Source organism: Homalodisca vitripennis, chromosome 3, assembly GCF_021130785.1.
Source record: "Homalodisca vitripennis isolate AUS2020 chromosome 3, UT_GWSS_2.1, whole genome shotgun sequence".
In the NCBI taxonomy this organism is placed as follows: Eukaryota; Metazoa; Arthropoda; class Insecta; order Hemiptera; family Cicadellidae; genus Homalodisca; species Homalodisca vitripennis.
Window position 1 is genome coordinate 163,675,800 of NC_060209.1, and position 16,784 is coordinate 163,692,583.

Consider the following 16,784-nt stretch of genomic DNA (forward strand, 5'->3'; position numbering starts at 1 on the left):
AATAACTACATTTTTAATGCACTTTGTAGAGTTAAAAAATAGAAAAATTATGTTGCAATTTTTTTATTTATTCACTCGTGTAAAAATGATGTCATGTGGCAACGCTAAGACATTTCACTGCTATATGACTGAAACTTAATTTTATATTAATTATGTTAAAAAAAATATATATAATCTAAATGTGTTTATTAAGATGAATTTTATCTTCTACGTATTATGCTTAATATTATACAAAATAGCTTATAACTGGAGTGACAGTCTGAACATTTTCAAAGCACTTCTAGCAAAATCCAAGGATACAATTTTTGTACATAAACCGCATAATTGAGGTAAATCCTTCTCCATCATATCTCAGTTTTTATGTATAATACTGTAGTAACCAACTAATTAATTTCATTGTAGTAGTAGGGGAGCCCAAGCGGGGATATTCCGTGTTACTAGAGCGCGTCAGAAAATTATATGGGAAGAAACGTCGTACCCTGTAATGTACCCCTACCATATATAAACCTTTAATATAGGGGCCTGCGTTGAGGGCAGACCGTCAGACTAGTAAAAAAATCGATCCTCAGAAAAACTCGTGCACGTCAGATGTAGACAAGGTAAGTTAAGTACATGTAGAACAGTGTAAATTGACGATTTAAGCTTGGTATAAGGAAATAAGCAAGTCACAAAGATGTAAAAAAAATACGTTACCTTGAAATACTCGAGCGCGATTCAACTTTTTTTTATTTTGAAGGAAATCATTAAAGGATTACGGAAAAAAATATAATCTGACGATTCTTATAGGGTGAGGTAGCTAAAACCATGAATATAGTGCAGAGTGTACAGCTGCTGAGAACTGTATATTTCCCACTCCGCGTCTCTGTTTCCTTCTCACTCTTTCTCTATCTTTCACTCACTCTCTCGCACCATCCGCACACTACCATCTGCTGCCATAATGTCATCTCAGTTGATCACAATAACAACGTGTTCTTGTTGATGTACAACGTCTATATTTATTTGTTGTGTCTTAAAACAATTTTGTGAATTTAATGCTATAAGTTTTATATACAATACAATAATGAGTGATGTAAGTGTGAAATTTGTACTTATTTTAAATATTTTTTTTATTAATTTTTATATAAATAAATATTTAAAAAAACAAAAAAAAATTGTGTTGTCAGATTAACAATAATATTCCTCCACATTATTGTCAGATTATCATTTAGAACAATTAGGGCATCAAGTTGAACGGCCTGTATAAATATCTAACGCGCTTGAGTATTTCAAGGCCGCATTTTTTGTACATTTTCAAAAATTTGCTATGACTTTTGACCACGTCCAAATTGTCAGTCATTTGAATAGGACACTTTTTTGAGTTTACTGAACATTCGCTCTGAATATCTGACACGCCTGAAATAATTTTTTTTTTTCTACCCCTTTTTATAACCACCCTCCACTAATTACTTGTCAGATTATTATTGCTCGGTTATCAGAAAGACATAGCGCGTATACATTATGAATGTCTGACACACTCAAGTATTTACATGTGACTGTTTTTTTTTTACATTTTTGAAAATTTTTACATGCTTTCCTCCACACTAAAATGAAAAACTTATCATAAACTTTTTTCGTTTTACAACTTAATTTTTACAATCCCATAGGTCCCCATGATGCTTTAGTCAATGCATATTTAGCATCCCGGGCTCCCCTACTATAGTGCACTTCTTCAAAAATTATGTTTCCAGAGAGTGATCTCTTGGAGGATATTGGTCTCTGAGGACCTTTTCCTGCCTCCCCTTATCCAGTGATGTAGGTGGAAACTAGTTCTCTTCTAAACTCAAACTGGCGTCTAATGTTGCCACAGTGCCTTCTCAGCTGCAATGCATTTTGAATAGAAACATCTTTGCCATATTAAAATCGACCGATACTTCTTTTTGGATTGAATCCGAATTCTATTCTGAACAATGTTTTGGTCCATTTTGTCTGTTCCTAGTATACTTTTATTGCATTCTGTAAACAGAGCAGGTCTCAAAACTGAAACATGTTTCTTATCTTTCTGAGAGAAACGTTTTACAGTTGTTAGTGAATTGACTCCAGCACTATTTTCCAACCTATTTGCACACCAATAGATAATGTTGCCACAAATCAGTACAAAGAGCTGCGTCATGAAAACTCTTTTCTTTGATTCTTATCATCAAATTTGTCAGCATATTTACCAAAGCAGCCTTCCCATAAAGAGGTTTATAATCAGTAGGAATATTAAAACTTTTGCCTTGATAAATATAAAAATTAATTAGATAATCAGATGGTGTAGTCAAGCATCAAGCCTTAAATCCAAATCTGACAGGTTTTCCACTGATGAATTGTTTGGAGCCATGCCCGCCGAAATATTCGATCATACTCTCACCGTAAGATAAGTTTCATATTTCAAAAGATGAGGTTAAGACACTCCCCTCCCCCCAGCAGTTGGAACTCTGAACAAATCTTGGTTACGGAATCTTTATGTTACGCCATCTCTTGAAAATTGCCACTTTTTAAATAGGAATTTTTTTTTATTTTAAACACCTTATCAGCAGATTTACTGCTGAAACTTACAACATCGAAAACCTACTTCCTGATGTGAGCAGATAAATTCAGGAAACGAATTTCCTGCTAATATGCAAAATTAGCAAATCAAACTCGAGAAAGGTTCATTAAAAAAACGAAAATTTTAAAATTAAGAATAAATAAAATTATTAGCTATATTACTTATGGAACCAATTAAAGTTCACCTAAGAGAGACGAAAATGTTGATAAGCAGTTTTACATTTTACAGGGCACAAAATATATATAAGTACATCAATAAAGAATACAAATAGTTAAACAAAGGTACAAAGTTAATTTAAGAAAACTAATTGGCAGAAAATCTAAGTTTCTTTACTAGAATTTTAATTGTTTCATCAAAATGTGTCAGTTCTTTTTATTATTTATTTTACATGAAAGCCTGGTGCAAGTGACACCACAAATATTTTGACATTTCAGTCATAAAAGAAATAAACCAAATGCATCCCACAAAATACTCTGTAATTAAATAAAATACCAAATTTAACTCAAAAGCATTTGAAAAACTTACCAACTTAAGACACCAAGATAGGCTAGCAAATTTGGGGGTTAATATAATTTAAAAATGGCATGATAAATAAAACTGATGAGTGAAAGTTGGCCTTTTTCATTCCTTAAAGTGTCTTATTTCTTTTACGTGTTATTAATAGCTTCATATCTGGTAATAGTTTCATAACAAATTACTACTACAGGAGAGCTCCTAACTGTTTCACACAAGTGAGCAGGTTTTGGATGTATTGGGAGGATGTTGGATCTTAATTTCCTGTATCAAATATCCCATTTCTAACTATTTATCATCCCAATGGTGACCTTTATATTTGTGTGTCACTTTTATTCTGTTTATGAGTAAGGAAAATATACAATCTCTTGTAAAACCAAATACAACTGAGAAGACCAGCATAAATATTTAATTTTATCTTTCCATTTGAAGATTCTAAAAAAGGAATTCAGGGATAAAAGCTCATCTACACATATTGGGGTTATAATAGCACACGACTACAGGTAATACTAGAACTAGAATCAAAATATGTCTTAAGTAACAAAAATTCGGATTAGGTGAGTTACATGTGTTAATTAAACAAAATTTCTTTAGACATTTATTTGTTAGTTTTCTCATAGTAACATATAAAATAATATAATCTATTTAGGTAAGAAGTAACATAGAATCTCTTAAGCATAATGACCAACAACTGGTTGTATTTGAGTTATTATAAAAAAATGTATCATTTTCATGGACTTTCATTGGATGTGTCACAAGAAGTTGTGATTTAAACATTTTCAGTTTGGGTGAGTGGAAGTAACAGTGCATATATGATTTTCTCCTTTTGCTCTCCACACCCCCCCCCCCTATGAATGTAGGAACTCTCACAAATATAGCTACCATGATGGTTGAAGGTCTAGCAATAAATATGAGAAGTGAACGTGAACATAAGACATCACAAGTATAAATAATTTATTCGTTTTATCTCTTTTCAATCATTTACTTTTGTTTGTATTGTAATTAGTTGTGCTTGTAGATAAATGAATAATTTATTCACCTGTCATTGTTAATAAATAATAAGATATTATGCCCAAATCATATTGGTTTTTAAAACAATGAAATAACACACTGAGTTATATGTAGGTCCCCTATTGTTAGATAGCACGAATTGCATCAGCAAGGTTATTGGCTGCAAATCTTGGTGATGTTTGGCAAGTGATTGATCAGTCTTGTGTCTGGCTGGTTATTATTGTATGCTGTCACCTTTAATTTACCATTTCAATCTCTATCGATAACAGCATAATAATGCACTGCTCATTCTTAAACTCGTCTCTTTTATGTTGTACAAGTATTCAAAATGAATCATTATCAGTTATTAAAACTTAAATTGAGTATAAAAGAAATAAAATGTATTTCTTAAATTAATTGTGAATTATTTAAATGCATATCTTGCTTAGTTTAGGTTTAAATAAAAACACTTATGGATGGTCAAATATAATTTCGTAGTTGGGTTATTCTTGTCAGGCACTGCAATTTTAGAATTTAAATATGGAAGATATTTTGAATTTAATTCAATATTGAACTATTTTATATAAATCTCCAATTTTAAATTCTATTATTTTTTTAAATAAAGTCTCAACCTTTTTTTGGTATGCTGAACGTGAAGGTGAAGTCCAAACAAAAAGTTTGTCTCTTCACCTGGTATTTCACCCAACATCATATTTTTATGCCACTTACAAAACCTCAGGACTACATAAATTTATTTATTATAGTGTATTTAAGGCAGTGATGTGTCAAAAGGACAGATACCTTTAAATTCCAACAATGAAAAATTATTTACCTCCTGACTGTAATTTATTGTTAATTCAGTTTTGTGAATTATATGATAATATTTCTCCTCAACATCAGGAAATTAAAGAATAGTGTGGATTAAGCCTTGTTTACACCATTGTTTTTATTCCTATCTATGATTTGTCAATATTGTTTCTGTTATTTTGTGTAACCCTTAGTCTCAGTTTTGATCCTTGTTGGCCCTTTCAGCTCGTCCGATGAGGAAGACATTTTGCTCCTAGACCCGGAAGACCTGAGGAACTTAGCTCTCAATAGGCGTTCACTCACTTCTCGGCTGCTCTCTATCCCAACCAGGTATTGCTGGCATGTGGGCACTTCTCGTTGCTCCGACCCCTGTAGTTAGGAAGCTTCTTCTCCGGACATTTACCATATACAGTATAGTATCATTCTCAACCCAAACCAAGCTTTAAATAAATAGTGCACTTTCTTAAAAATTTGGAAAATATGTAATTTTTATATTAAATCATGAAAACTGTAAATATTTTCTTGTAAGTTAATTTAATTTTAAATTACACTGCTGGACTTTATAGTATTGAGACTACAAATACCTCAAGTTTTATGGTAATTTATTTATTTTTATAAATAAGTACACATTATAAAAGCAATAAAGATTGTAAGGTTGAGAAATGTTACTAACTGAATATTGCTCATCTGCCTTATGGTAATGTTTTAGAGAAACATTTGTCAGAATGTATTAACTCTGTCCCTGCCTCTTGTTGCCAGGTTTGGGCCAACTGTTTGTAGACTTGTGTAACCTTCTCCAATAACTCCCTGGTATTGGCTCTGTAAATATTCTTCTTCATACTTAACACCATTGTCATTTCCTATACAGGTGGCAGTTTTCTGGAGTGGCCGTTTTCCTGTGTCCTTCAGTGTCAAGGAATAATAAAAAGTACTGCATTGTTGCTTGTTGTCTGTTTAAAAACATTTTTCTCCAGGACACTAATAAAATGTTCTGTGGTTTTTTCTGGAACAAATTGTATTTTCCCAAGTGACCTTGCTTCAACATGTCAAAGATGATTTGCTAGTTCATACATTAACACGTAAAAACTTCAAGGATTTGAAATGTTGTAATATTAGGAATGACGTTTTGGAAACTTCAAATGTAAAAATTTATTTTTCATTGTTTGTGATTTTTTTAAATTGAAAATGGGTTTTCCTTAAAACATGTATGTCTACATGTGTAAGTGTATGTGTGTGAAATTATTATTCCCATTAGAAGCTAAACAACTTTGATTAAATTAAAAATTTCATAAAATGACTATTTTTCATTAGATGAAAAAATAAAATGTGCAAATTTTAGATCTACTGAAATTTTTAAAAGGTCAGTATTAAGAAATATTTTAGTCAAAATGCAAAGCATTGTCAACATACCATCCGAAATTTTTTTAAATTAATAGGTGTGCTCTTATGGATACTGATATAGACACATTTTATTGTTTTCTTATAAATAAATCGTAATTTATATTTTGCACTGTCCTTAAACATTGGTTTACTGGACATAGTCAACTTAAAGGCCAGTTGCAATCAACATTCTAATTTACATAATATTTTGTTGCATAAATAAAATGTATAAAAGCGGTTTTATAATAAATAAAATGACAGTATGAACCTTATAAATCATATAGCGTTTAAAACAATTATTAATTACAATACAAAAATATTCAACACATTTGATAAAAAAAATAACAGAATTGCTTAACACTTATAAAAACTATTCAACAACAGTGATTATTTCTTAGTGCTTTTTTGCCATTTAAAAGCTTTTTGTACTGCTACTGTGTTGACTTCCAAATGTTTCCCATAGGATAGGAGTGGATAAATCAATATTTTTTTTTACATAAATAATAAACAACTTTACTACTGACAACATTATGTTTACTATTGTGTAATATGACAACGCCATCTCAATGATTATTTTATATTATATTTTATTTTATTTTATATACCTAAGAATTTTACAAGTATGTTGATTCATTACTTGATTCAAAACAAATATTATTTTTTTAGTTGTCACTAAACTATATCAGAATTGTCCATCCCTGATGAACTTAAAGTGCAAAAAGTTTTGATAAATTTACAATTAAAAAGTTGTACAACAGATTCTAGAAGAACTCTGACTATAATAAGCTGAAAATCATACTTCCAATTGCTTGTCAACTAATTGTTTCCAAGTATAATGAAAGTTGTTTGTCATTCCTAGTCCCATTAAAAAAATATTTCCTATAAAAAAAAAAAAAAAAAAAAAAAAAAAAAAAAAAAAAAAAACGCAATGAAAAGCAAATTAACAATACAGATAACATCAATTCATTTTTAAAATTCATCAGAATAATATTAAAAATATTATCAGCTATTTTTGTTGTACTGTTGTTGGCACAAAACCAAACCGTCTCTCATAAGTAAACCATTTTGGTTTAATGTACTATTTAAAATACAGATAGTACATGATCCTAAAATTGTACTAAAAAATGTGTATCGGAGATTATATGGGTGTAACCAGATTCAAATAATAATGACTTGATTTTATTATGAATTGCAATAACTTTTTATTAACTTTAATAAGAGTAAACAACTTGTTATAATTCTCTAACTTCCTTTCAACTCGTAGCTAGTACAATTGTAATATGTATTTATGTTACACTTTTAACCACAGATTAATATTAAAAAATAATAGCAATGAATATGTTTTCTGCATGTTCACAATGAATCACACTATAAGTAACAAGATCTCATTTTCTAACAAATATGTTTTTGGCTGATGTAATCAAAGAGTGAATGTAATTGGGCTCTTTGTGTGAGCTGTCATCACTCAAGTAACCTTAAATCATACGCTATCTGTATTTTATGAATTCTGATATTTCTTCACTATTCAGTAACATTGTTATGTTTAATTTATTTTCCTTGTCTTTTTAATAACATTAAATATAACTTTCTTGAACACACATGTTATGTTTCGTAAAGTTACAATTTTAATATTTGTACTATAAATTACAATCAAGTGTTTACTCGCACAGTAACATATACTTTGGTTGTGATTGTGAAGAAACAATTAAGATTGTATGAAAACTGCCATTTTAACTGGGGCTAAGAAAACGCTTACAAGTTTCACTCGTTTGCTAATATTTTCACTATTTTACTATAATTAATTTTCATTTTAACCTTGAAATTGATAGGTTTTAAGTCACCACAGAACAATACAGTAATTGGAATGTTTTGTTTTTATATTTATATTTTATAAAAAATTTTAATTAGGAATGACATATAATGACAATTTTTAATCAATATAACTATAAATATGTAATTCTATTTAAAAAAATGTATATTCCTATTCATTTTTTGCTTGGAAAATCGTTTATTTTTAGTAAAAAAGAATATTTTCTTCTTTTACTTTTATATTTTTACATACTGTTACTTTTCACAGTAACATCGTATATACGACAATTCTTCATAACAGACAATTTGTATATATATATATATTCATCCAATGCTCAAGAAGAGTTACGTTTTGTTTGTCATTTCAGGTGGTTAGCATTGCTGGCTATTGCAGTTTCTTTTTTTCATGTTTCAATACCAACCAAAACTTGTAGAATATAGTAACAAACCCTTTAATGACCAGCTGTGCCAGACATTCCACCTCAGAGGAAAATGCAAATTACTAAATATGTATGAGCTGACTCGGAATATTTTCACTATTTTACTATAATTAATTTTCATTTTAACCCTGAAATTGATAGGTTTTAAGTCACCACAGAACAATACAGTAATTGGAATGTTTTGTTTTTATATTTATATTTTATAAAAAATTTTAATTAGGAATGACATATAATGACAATTTTTAATCAATATAACTATAAATATGTAATTCTATTTAAAAAAATGTATATTCCTATTCATTTTTTGCTTGGAAAATCGTTTATTTTTAGTAAAAAAGAATATTTTCTTCTTTTACTTTTATATTTTTACATACTGTTACTTTTCACAGTAACATCGTATATACGACAATTCTTCATAACAGACAATTTGTATATATATATATATTCATCCAATGCTCAAGAAGAGTTAAGTTTTGTTTGTCATTTCAGGTGGTTAGCATTGCTGGCTATTGCAGTTTCTTTTTTTCATGTTTCAACACCAACCAAAACTTGTAGAATATAGTAACAAACCCTTTAATGACCAGCTGTGCCAGACATTCCACCTCAGAGGAAAATGCAAATTACTAAATATGTATGAGCTGACTCGGAAACTATGATGACCAGCAGGGCTAGCCACCTGATCTGAGAAGACAATGTAAACAAAACCCTCTCTGAGCCACTGAAGAAATGGCTGTGGCTAGCAGTGGTGGCCATCCTAATGCAAAGGCTTACGCTATAATTAAACAACCAAACCACAATAACAGCAGAATAACACTGTCCAGCTACTGTTAGCTTAGAATAGGAACAATGAAACACAGTGAACTGTGAGGCACTTGTATATTTGTCAGCCAGAACTACATCAACAACACAATATTTATATATATAATAAATGAGGTAAAGACTCTGTTTATGTTTATACATCACAGAAATATGACGACTGATTTAAAAAAATTTAAAGTTCAACTAAGCAAAATATATTTGTAAAAGAAATACATTTATTTAAGAGTTAGAATTCATTGCTATGTTTAAACAAACTTTCCTGTTATAAGATTCACTTTTAAACTATTCAAAGAAATCAATTTTATAGTTTTTAATTTAACCATTCCAATGCCTCGTCTAGTACTAATAAACTTCTACAGAGGTTTGCAGACTATTGCCAAACTTAAGTTTAGTTACAGTCACTAATCAACAACAAAAAATAAACCTAATCAATAAAACTATAGAACGAGACTGGTGATGTGATGGTGAACTAGTGTGTACATGTAATGGTGCTGGCTGGATCTTTAGTGTTTTAAAATAAAAAATCCTAAATGGTGTTTTTAAGTTTAATACACACTGAAGAATTAAGTTATTCTAAACATACGAAGTATTGAAACTTAGGGTTTCATAGGATACTTTAATCATTTCTTTTATTTAAGTAGAGATGTAACCTAAATACAAAACTGTACTCAAATGTTAAAACAGTGAACATTTTAATAAAAAAAACTTTTTCTGTGATAAAAGCACCTTGCTTTTTTATTCTCATACCATTTTAAAATAAACTGTTATAGTGAAAATAACTAATCTGTAAGGGGACGTTGGTTTGTTTTACCAGGATGTATTGAATCACTGTGATTATTTCAATATTTTAATATTTGCACTACAGTAGAGAGTCAAAAATCCAAAATAATTGGGACTTGGAGGATTTGGATTTTAGAACATAAGCTAAAAATTTCTAGTTAAATTGAAAATTGTAGGATAAATCATAATAAACACTATGTATGTACATACGAGTACATATTGTACTGTGATTTATTTGTATCTTTAAATAAAAAAAATTGCACTCATACACGAAAACATTTCACTTCATATTTACAAATGATGTATGCACAGGAGTTATCCAGATGAACAAAAAACAAAGTAAAAGAAAAAAATTGTGTTATATATATTTAAAAGTAACTCTAAAATTTTGTTCAACATAGTCGCCATACAAATTTAGACACTTATTATAGCGGTGAAGTAGTTTTGAAATTCCTGTGTAATAAAATTCTATCGCTAGAGAGTTCAACTAGGTAGTCACATCTCCTTGGTTTTCGGGAGGCGTATGTGTGTTCTGAATAAAAATGGCTGTGATAGTCCCACTCCTAGCAGCTACAGTGTAAAACGTAATCTACTTTCTGAATAGCCCTGTATACCCAAGAAATAAACACAACTGTAAGAAATCAATCAAATATTTTATTTGAAAAACTTATTGATTTTGGGTTATTTGAGTTTTAAAACTTGTTTTCTGCTGGCCAAATCCTTCATTCGTTTGAGTAGCAGTAGCTGAGTTTGACTGCATTTTGACTGTTCAGGCTGTGCTTTGTATCAAAGTCTCTAATGACATAAAAGTTTCAAAAAGTAGCAGCGATTTCTGCTACCCCATCTTCTTCATTGTCAATGCTTTCTTGATTTTCTGGCTTTTGCATTGAAATTGCGATGTCATTATCATCCAGGATTTCATAGTCTGTGTAATTTTTATCAAGATCCAACTATTCCACAGCATTAGTTTCGTTGTCTTCTTAAAAGCCTGTAATCGACTGACAACATGACCACCTCTCTAACACTCTCATGTATGTCAAACTGATTTTCATTGATATCATCATCCGATTGATTACTTTCTGGCCAAAGTTTATTCCCCACTCATTAAATTTTCTATCCTGGAGCGTTTTCATGCTCTGTATGTTGCTGATAGATGAGTCACATTTTTATTACACCTTGTTCTTTTTGCTTTTTCTAATAATTAAGAATGTATAAATCTCTAAAAATTCATATGCTTGCTGTTTATGTGTGAAAACTTAATTATCATTTTGAATAAAGTTTTCTCATTTAAATTTCAGAAAACATGTTACATTATAATTTTAGAACTGGTCTGAATAAAGTTGGTCTGTCAAGCCAACAAATACTCTGGTTGCATCACTAGACAATACCTGAACTACTAAATGCTTCAATAATATTTTATTATTACATTGGTGTGCATTTTTGTCACACTCATGTTTTAAGATGAGTTTGGACCATACAAAACAAATGTATTTAGATTACAAAGAACAGCAATAGCAATATTTTATGACTATGCAATGTTATTTATAGACATTGTTGATATTGGGTTTGACCTGGCACTGTGTATTATCTGGCGCTGACGAGATAGGCTTTGATCTATAACATTAAACCATGTGCCAAAAATACAACTTGCTATTTTTTTGTTGAATTGAGCACACAAATCATATGTATTAATTTCAAGACTACCTCTCTTATTACATGAATATTCTTTAATAGTTTGTTTTTATATTTGGAAAGAATTGTTATTTTTTAAAAGCCACATACAGCTTTGCTAAAAAGTAAGAAAAGTACAGTTACCACAATACTTTATTTGGTATTCTGCTACAGACCTTTTGGTGTATGTAATTAATAAAAAAATGTATCAAATCATTTATGAGGAGGCATAATAATTCTTGTTATATTATATACATGACATAAAAAACTTGTTTGATTAGATCAGATTCTTCATTTGAATTAACCATATCTATCGAGTTCTCAATGGTGCTATAACACCCTACTGCCAAGTTTATTTCATTATCCATGTAAAATAATTATTGATGTTTTTTGGAGAAATTTTCTCACAATGAACACATGAAAACATATTCGAAATAGGAGATACAAAATGGGCACCTGTTTAAGCATGGATAATAAAATGTGATGGCGGAAAAGGGGGTAGGAAGGGTGTGAAAAGGCCATTGGCTACTACAACAAAAAATATGTATATTTTTACCTAACCTTGTAACTTGATGTATGATAACAATGTTATCAATGTTATCACCCAGCAGGGATCACTTCTGGCTGGTTTATACCTACCAGTTGAACCCACCACTGGGCACAGCAAAAACCGATGTGCCACTTCAATCTGGGCAACCTTATGGATGTCCAGTAGCGGCACATCACTAACCGCAAATGTTGAGATTCTGGGATTCATGGGCAATTCGATAGGTCTAGCCTACTGTGGAGGATGGCTGTTGGAGTTGGTGGGGTTTGTTCCCTTACCTCAGAGGCTCTTGTTAACCTCAACAAGGGTGTGCCACCCCCTGCCTACTTTGACTGGAGAGGCTGGTTCACAGCTGGCCTCCCTTCTTCCGGGATGACTTTGAGATGTAGTGCCCTAATTCTTCCTCATGGATCTCGATAGGAGGCGGCCCCTACTCCCTAACCTTACCCATCCTGAATATCCTATCACTCCGGAAGCAGCGCAAAGGTCCTTACAGGACTAAGTGCAATTTATAAGCTTCTTGTCCTAAGAGAACAAAAAAAAAAATGATAACAATAGACGAGAAATTTCCTAATTATTAAACATGCATAATGTACACCATTTACAACAAAATTTACTCTTTTTTTGTTTTTTCAGTGAATCAATAGACTACTCCATAGTCGGCACACATGTAGCATGTTAATCACCCACTATAATCAATTTCAGCGTTATCCTCATTTACCAAACTTGCATCAGAATCTCCTGAACCCTTAGTTGATGAATTTGGTCCTCATCCTGATCATAACCATCCTCAGAAAAATTACTCTTACTAAAAGTCTTTTTACGATTTTACGTATCCAGACAAATCCAAAAAATTATAAACTGACTATCCTAGAGGACAGTCTCTCATTATTGTTAATTTTCCAGATGGCTTTTGATTTATTTTCGGATCTAGTGATGAAAAGTACATTTGCATGTTGTCTTAAGAGTCTTCAGCTTCAGATCGTAACCCTTTTTTGTGTGATGAGCACTTTGTCTGTCTTCTTCTCTTCCAGTTCATTGGAAAACCTCTTGAGCCTCAATTAAATCCTTCTGAGCTCATTAGCTTCTGGATGGTAAGTGACTTGAAACTTGGTCTTGTTTGTTTCATTTCAAGATGTGTTTAGAGGACAGTCAATGTCCAGTGCAACTGTGAAAATTATATATTTTATATGGGCGTAGTGTATATTTAAAGAACATTCATACCCAGAATTGGAATTGATCAACACATTTGACTGTAATCATGTTATAGATATACAGACAAAATTCTAATGATGAAAGTGAAATTATACCTCATATTGGTAAGTAATAAATTGGTTTTGAAATTTACTTTTTTACTCTTAAATGAAACCGGTTTTTAATGAAAATGCCACTTTAAAGAATTTACAATAACCTTTGAAGAAGTTTTTTTATGAAAACACATTGGGTTACATCATCTAAATCGTGTAACCGTTATGGTTTCTATAAAGTAAATTTTCATGCACTTAATGATTGATTGGATTCTTCTAACAAAGTTTTGAATTTCTTTTTTTACCATTTCCTGTTTTGATAAATTCTTATTTAATTGACAGTTCTAGGATGTGATAGCTTACTTTTTTACAATGATACAGAGATGACATCGACAGCTCAATGAGAGTGTTTTTACTGTGAAGTGGTGCCATGATTCATGAAGAGCTAATAGTGTACACTTACATCACGTACTGTGTATTGACCTGGCATGTGTTGGCTGCAGAACATTAAGATAAAGTTATAACAATTCTTATAATGAACAATCACCACTATGACTATGTGTTTTTATTCTCAAACCGTACACTTGTAAAAGATAAGATTGTGTGACTAAGAAGTGTAACCAGTGTTCAGATCTAGGTAACATAGCAAGTTTGTGCAGTCTAAAAGTAAAGTACTAGGAAAGGGTTAAGTATGTCACATGTACAGACAGACTGAAGTGGAATGGAAAGCCCATCCCAATATTTGACACTTGTAAGGATTCAAAGCAAGATTCCCTGTCTGTCTGTTTGTTTGTTGTACAGCTGCTGTGCCAGAGTGAATCAATGCAATTCATTTCCCTTGTTTATTTTTCATCTTCAGTGTTTGCTGAGATATATTTCTATATCTGTCCCAACATTTCCCTCAGAAATCTCCACACAAAAAAGCTTACATTCAAAAATAAATCTATTATACAGATAATCAATATATAGTTATTATATGTTCTTAAAAATATTAAAATATGTTTGACTTAATTTCCACTTCAACCAACCAATTTGGACACACTATTATGTATTATTTTAATTACAATCTGATTTCTAACTACTGCCCTACTAATGTTTTTGTGATCTACATATTACATACAGTGTTCTTTCGTACATTAGACAGACGTAGTTAATGTTTTGTAGTAGTCAGTGGTTTAGCTATCAATAAATTACACTTATTTTAAAATACAAATCTCACACACAGAAATTACTTCCCGGTTTTATAAATAGCGCATAAAACCTTGAAATTACAATTTTGTTTACAAAAGTTGTAGCAAATATTACTTCAGTTACATTCTTGTAAAATTATTGATTACATTTCAAAACAAATAGTACACTTGGTTGTTGCTTGAATTTCAACAGTTTCTCTGTGTATATTTTTGTCCCTGCCTCTCATATTATGTAACCCTCTCCTTTTATGTTCTTTATTGTCCTACTTAATGTTTATTGCTCTTTTTGATTCATATTCATGATTTAGGATTAAACCCAAAAAAATATGTTTCCCTATTGTACCTATTAAATTATGTTAATCAATTTGTTATAATGTTATATTAGCAAGCACACCGTTTCAACCCATTTTTTACCTTGTTTTCTCAAGTTTCATATTCTTTTCTAGTTCTACTACTAATTATTGGGAGTTTGGTTGAAGTTGATAATAAACAAATTCTCATATAAAATCCACTATACCTCATTTGCAATTTTTTCACTATTGAAAATATTCTTTATTTCTTATTGTTTATATTTCTGAGATGTTATCTGATTGCTTGATGAATATAACAACCATGGTATATGTGAGTTGCTTGGTAACCTCACTGGTGCAATTTTGTTCCATTGTGTTTTACCATCAGCTGGCTGTTGCTGTTATTATTGCCTCCAGTAGTTAGCAGCTGATGTGTCGACATAGAAATGTTTTAAGTAAGTTATACATAACCAAGTGGCTGAGTTGCACAACTTCCTTTTCCTCCCACCACTCACTTAAAGACTGACTCATATGGTTAACAGTTATTATCAGTCTGCTTTATCTCCTTTATTTTTTGACTTTAAGTCAAGGGTTTTCATGTTGTGGTTATCAATGTTATTGACAATCTCGGGTTTTTCAACCAAGCTTCCATCAATGTGTTTAGTTTTTCTCAGCTTAATAATATTCTAAAATATATTCAATGATAATGAAATATTAATAATGTAGATCTTGTATTAATATAACTAAATTGGAAGTAATTTGTTATCTATTTTAGTAGTAAAACTAAATTAAAATAGTTAATTTTGTACTAAAAACAGTATTATAATGTTTTTAAGGTCTGTAATGCTAAACTTCTGAGCGTGCGAAACCATCATATCTAAAATGTGAATTTTTAAAAATTAATTTGTTATTACATTCAGTAAATGGAAATGATAATGGTTTTCTTACATTTCGTACAAGTGCGTCATAACAATTTGAACTCCATGGCACCCAACAGTATAGATATAGACCAATGACTGTGTAAACTGAAAAGGCCATTTCTAATTTTCCTATATTTTTAGTCCTATTATGAATTAACTTATCTTAGTTTATTAGTTTTGATGAGAGATTAGGCAGGAAAATCAGCCAAATGATTTCAAGATGGTAGGAACAACATAACGCATTGTGAGATCGGTTGGTTCTGGCATAAAATTGTAGTTAAATTATTATTTAGTACTATTATAACAAAAATTTACTTCCCAACGCCCACTTTGATTCTCTTACTTCCAGATAATACGTCTTAGAGTTCTTGCTTTTTATTTCTTTTGGCTGTTTCCATTTTAGACTAACTTCCTCTTGGTCTAGGCTGTGCTACTACTATGACTGTATTTTTAGCTGCATGGGCAGGTTATGGAGTGTTTTCTTTGTGCTCTCTTGTTTCAAGAAATAGGCTTTAAATTTCAACAATAATTAGTTGCTAAACATTTCTGTAACAAATGCTCAACTGAGCAAGACATTGGAATTCAAAACAAAAGTGTTCTAGATTTATTATAATATATTATTATTAGAAGTGTTCTTAATGTCACCAGAAAATTATATTTTATTGTCTCCAACAATTGTAATCACTGCTATGTATGCCAAGTCACTGCTTTTCCAATTGTGTGCTTTCTCTTTCTATTTGATTTACAAAATTCAAATATAAGACAGTAATATGTAGATGAGTTGTGTTACTATATTGGTAGCAGCATTCTCG

At 30.7% G+C, this 16,784-nt stretch overlaps 1 protein-coding gene across 3 annotated transcripts in view; it reads left to right on the forward strand.

Moving 5' to 3' along the window:
- The window catches only part of LOC124357732 (acyl-CoA:lysophosphatidylglycerol acyltransferase 1-like), a 79,270-nt gene that overhangs the window by 28,480 nt on the left and 34,006 nt on the right, over positions 1-16,784 (forward strand). For 2 of the 3 annotated variants that reach the window (XM_046809742.1, XM_046809745.1), the window contains exon 3: positions 5,105-5,209. The exons of the other annotated variant lie outside the window; for it this stretch is intronic. In XM_046809742.1, coding sequence (XP_046665698.1) covers positions 5,105-5,209 — 105 coding nt within the window. The remainder of the gene's footprint in view (positions 1-5,104; positions 5,210-16,784) is intronic. 3 annotated transcript variants of the gene reach the window in all.